The 3,428-nt window shown below is 47.7% G+C and overlaps 1 protein-coding gene across 1 annotated transcript in view; it reads right to left on the reverse strand.

The window, feature by feature from the left end:
- The window catches only part of tmem170b (transmembrane protein 170B), a 4,899-nt gene extending 4,025 nt beyond the window's left edge, over positions 1 to 874 (reverse strand). The window contains exon 1 of the mRNA XM_037693521.1: positions 736 to 874. Within this exon, the coding sequence (XP_037549449.1) occupies positions 736 to 874 (139 nt within the window). The remainder of the gene's footprint in view (positions 1 to 735) is intronic.
- Between the last annotated feature and the right edge of the window lie 2,554 nt (positions 875 to 3,428).

Below are 3,428 nucleotides of genomic sequence, written 5' to 3' on the forward strand. Positions count from 1 at the left end.
CTGCTGCTCTCAGTAACTGTGGCCCCTGAGCTGCTGCTCTCAGTAACTGTGGCCCCTGAGCTGCTGCTCTCAGTAACTGTGGCTCCCGAGCTGCAGCTCTGGGTGGAATACTCTCATTCAGTTTCCAAACCCTGATCTGAGTCTGGACAGATGAAGAAGAATGAAGTTGTGACATCATGAGCAGCTGGATCCAGCTGTGACAAACAGGAAGTGCAGGTTCATCTGTACAAAGGTCGCTGCAGGTAAATCCTCCGTTCGCTGATCATTACTTTGATTAATGATTAAACTAAATGCTTGAAGCTAGTTGTGTTTGTTTTGTAACTTCTGGTTGCATGAGTTTAGTCTTTGTTTGTTCTGATCAGTTAACAATAAACTGATTTTGTACAAATCGTTTATTATTTTGTTTAATTTACAGCAGAGCTACGTCTGTAGCATCTTAGCTAGCACTGTGTTGCAGCTGCTAGCTTAGCGCTACTTCTTCTTGTGTCTTTTTCTCTAAAATAGTTTTTGAATGAAGTGTTTAATTATGGAGGTAACAACCCGTTACACCCCCCCCCCCCCAGTGTCCCCCCCACATTATGAATGCTTCTGACGCCAATGGCCACCAGTTGTTCAGGTCAAGAGCCATTAGCACTGGGGGCTGAGCACCCCTAAAGGTCAGATTCTAGAGTCGCCCCTGGTGGTACCGGTACCCATGGGGGGTTCGGTTCATCAGACACCTGTCCTGCTACACACCTGTGAAGTGCTGCAGGGCCGAGCCCGTCACCCAGAGGCTCAGCACCTGCTGGACCGACAGACTGACGCTCATGTCTCCGCTGCCCGGGTTTGGACCCCTCTTTACCGAATAGTCGTCCTTGGCCCTGGACGAAGGCATGGAGGAGACCGGGGGGAGGCGGGGTGCTGCGGCGCAGGGCGGCTCGCCTCTACCGGTGCCGCTGCTTCGGCTTCACGTCCGTCTCTGCTGCGGGAAGAACTGGGCCGCTGGCTGGTCGGTTCGTCCTCGGTGGTGTCGGCTCCATGATGGGGACGGCGGCGGCTGGCAGGACGGTCCGCTCGTCACACCGGCCGGCCCGGTGCGCGCCTCTTAAAGGGCCGGGAGCTCCTGACTGGAGGCTTACGGTGGAACATCTGCGCTGACGTAACTCGCTCTGTGAATGGCAATGGAGGAACGGCGCACAAGCGGAAATATGTTCACGAATCTCATAATTAAAAAACATATTACAAAACTTAACCATGACAAGTAAACGTTCAGACTTTCGACATTAATAAATATATAAACTTAAATATTGATAGTTACCTTACGCCCCTCTAGCTAACTTATGCTTACTCTAAATTAGCTAGTGGCTAATTTACGCTAACGACGTAAATATCCGGTAAACTGCTGCCAAAAAAAAAAAATTGTGGTTGCTTAGCAACCCCGACAATTCCTTATATTAATATCATCCAGATACATCCCATGCATTTATTTATTTACCTGATTTGAAACATAACGTTTTATTTAAAATAAAACTTCCTTTATTTAAAGGTTATATTCTGAGTCAAGGGGCTGCTGTCGCATCCGTTTATTATTTCACAGTCCCAATTAAATTTAGAAAGAAACGTTTAACTCAAATCTATTATAAAGTAAATTAATTCAAATAACTGAAAATTATTTAAAACTGAATGAATCCACAAAAATAAAAAATCAGTTTAAATACATTCAGTCCAATCTAATCAGATTTAATCCAGTAATTATTCTGATTTATCCTGGAGCCACTCGTTTCTGTTTGTTTTAATGTAGTTTATTCAAATTAATTATATTCCATCTGTATTTAAATATGAGCTGAAATAATCTAAATGTGTAAGGGTCATTTTTTAATCCAACTTCATCCAGTTCAGTCTAAATACAAACTACTTTAATCCACTTCATCCTGATAATGAATAACGAGAGTGTGGTCTGGAACTGATCCGGATCAGAGGGACACAATCTGAACGGGTCAAACTCTTAAACTCCATCAGAGAACAACTTTCAGGATTTAAAGTTGATTTTTTAAATTTCTGGATCTCTGATCAGAATAAAGCAGCAGGTGATGAAACAGGAAACGGACCTCGGGTGTAAACTGAAGGTTCTGACTCGTGTCGCAGAGGACAAGACGACCCGGTTCAGAGGGACGAGGACAGGCCCAGGATGTGACACCGTTCAGACCGGCTCTTTTGTCTCTAACAGCAGAAGTGATCAGTTTTAGCAGCTGCAGGGCGACACGACGGCAGTTCTGCAGGAGGTCCTGGGTTTGATTCCCGGGTCGGGCCTGGGTTCTGTCTGTTTGGCCTCAGCTCACCACGTGCCCGTCTTATCAGCGATGATAACGTACCTTTAAAACCTACCAGGAGGTAGAGGAGGGCAGTGTTAACCCTACGTATTGGATGACAACAACTAACGTCCATTTATGGATGACAACATCTGAAGCGGTGACCTGAGGAGGACGTGGAGGTTGAGCATCAAACTCCAACAAACATGAGCTAAAACCAGGTGTGGTAGTAGCTGAGAGTCGTCCTCAGCACATGCTCAGAGCGCACACGTTGTTGAACTGTTTGGAGTCAACGCTGTCTGTTAGCAAAATAATCTCATAGCACATCTACAAAACTAACGTCCAGGGACCCCGCAGAGATCCCAAATGTGTTGCTCAGGTTCTGGTTCTGGTTCTGGACTGGGTTCATTCCTGCTGGTGGCCAGCAGGTGGGCGTCTTCACCCACTTTTCCTCCATCTTTACTCCGACATGTTTCCACGTCTGCAAAACAAAATCACAGTCTGGTGCTGGTGGGCCTTCAGACCCGAGGCAGGCCCGGTTCTGATTGTTCTCGCTCTGTGGATCCCCTTTCACACGCAGAACTCTGACGAATGTTTTTGTCTCAGGTGGGGACTTTTGGGGCAACGTGAGACGTCTCCGTGTCCCAGCCAGGTTCTGTTTGGACCTGAGGCGTTCTGAAACGGGTCCTGTTTAAATCTGAGCCCGTTGTGTTCGTGTGCTGCTGAAACTGGAGCTGCAGGGTGAGGAGTCTCCCTCTGAGCCTTCTGTCTGATGTGTCTCTGTCCCCCCTCAGGCCCGTGGTCCGGTCTCAGGTGAGTCAGCAGTAGAAGCCGCCCTGCCCCCGGGCTGAAACCTCCATCAGGTTCAGCTGCTTCACAAACACGATCCAGCTGTTTCTGTCTTTAATTCAGTGTTTGGAGGAAAACATCTGTCAGACGCTCACCTGTCCAGCAGGAAGCAGGAAGCAGGAAGCTGAGCTGGTTTTCCTAAAAGTTTGTCATTTCCTGTCAGTGGCTGTGGAACCTCGAGGACTGAAGTCGAGAACCAGTCACTGTCCGAAAGGTGACCACAGACAGGCAGAGACAGACAGACAGAGACAGGCAGAGAGAGGCAGACAGGCAGAGACAGACAGACAGAGA

Source organism: Nematolebias whitei, chromosome 19 (assembly GCF_014905685.2).
Source record: "Nematolebias whitei isolate Nwh7 chromosome 19, NemWhi1, whole genome shotgun sequence".
NCBI classification, from domain to species: domain Eukaryota; kingdom Metazoa; phylum Chordata; class Actinopteri; order Cyprinodontiformes; family Rivulidae; genus Nematolebias; species Nematolebias whitei.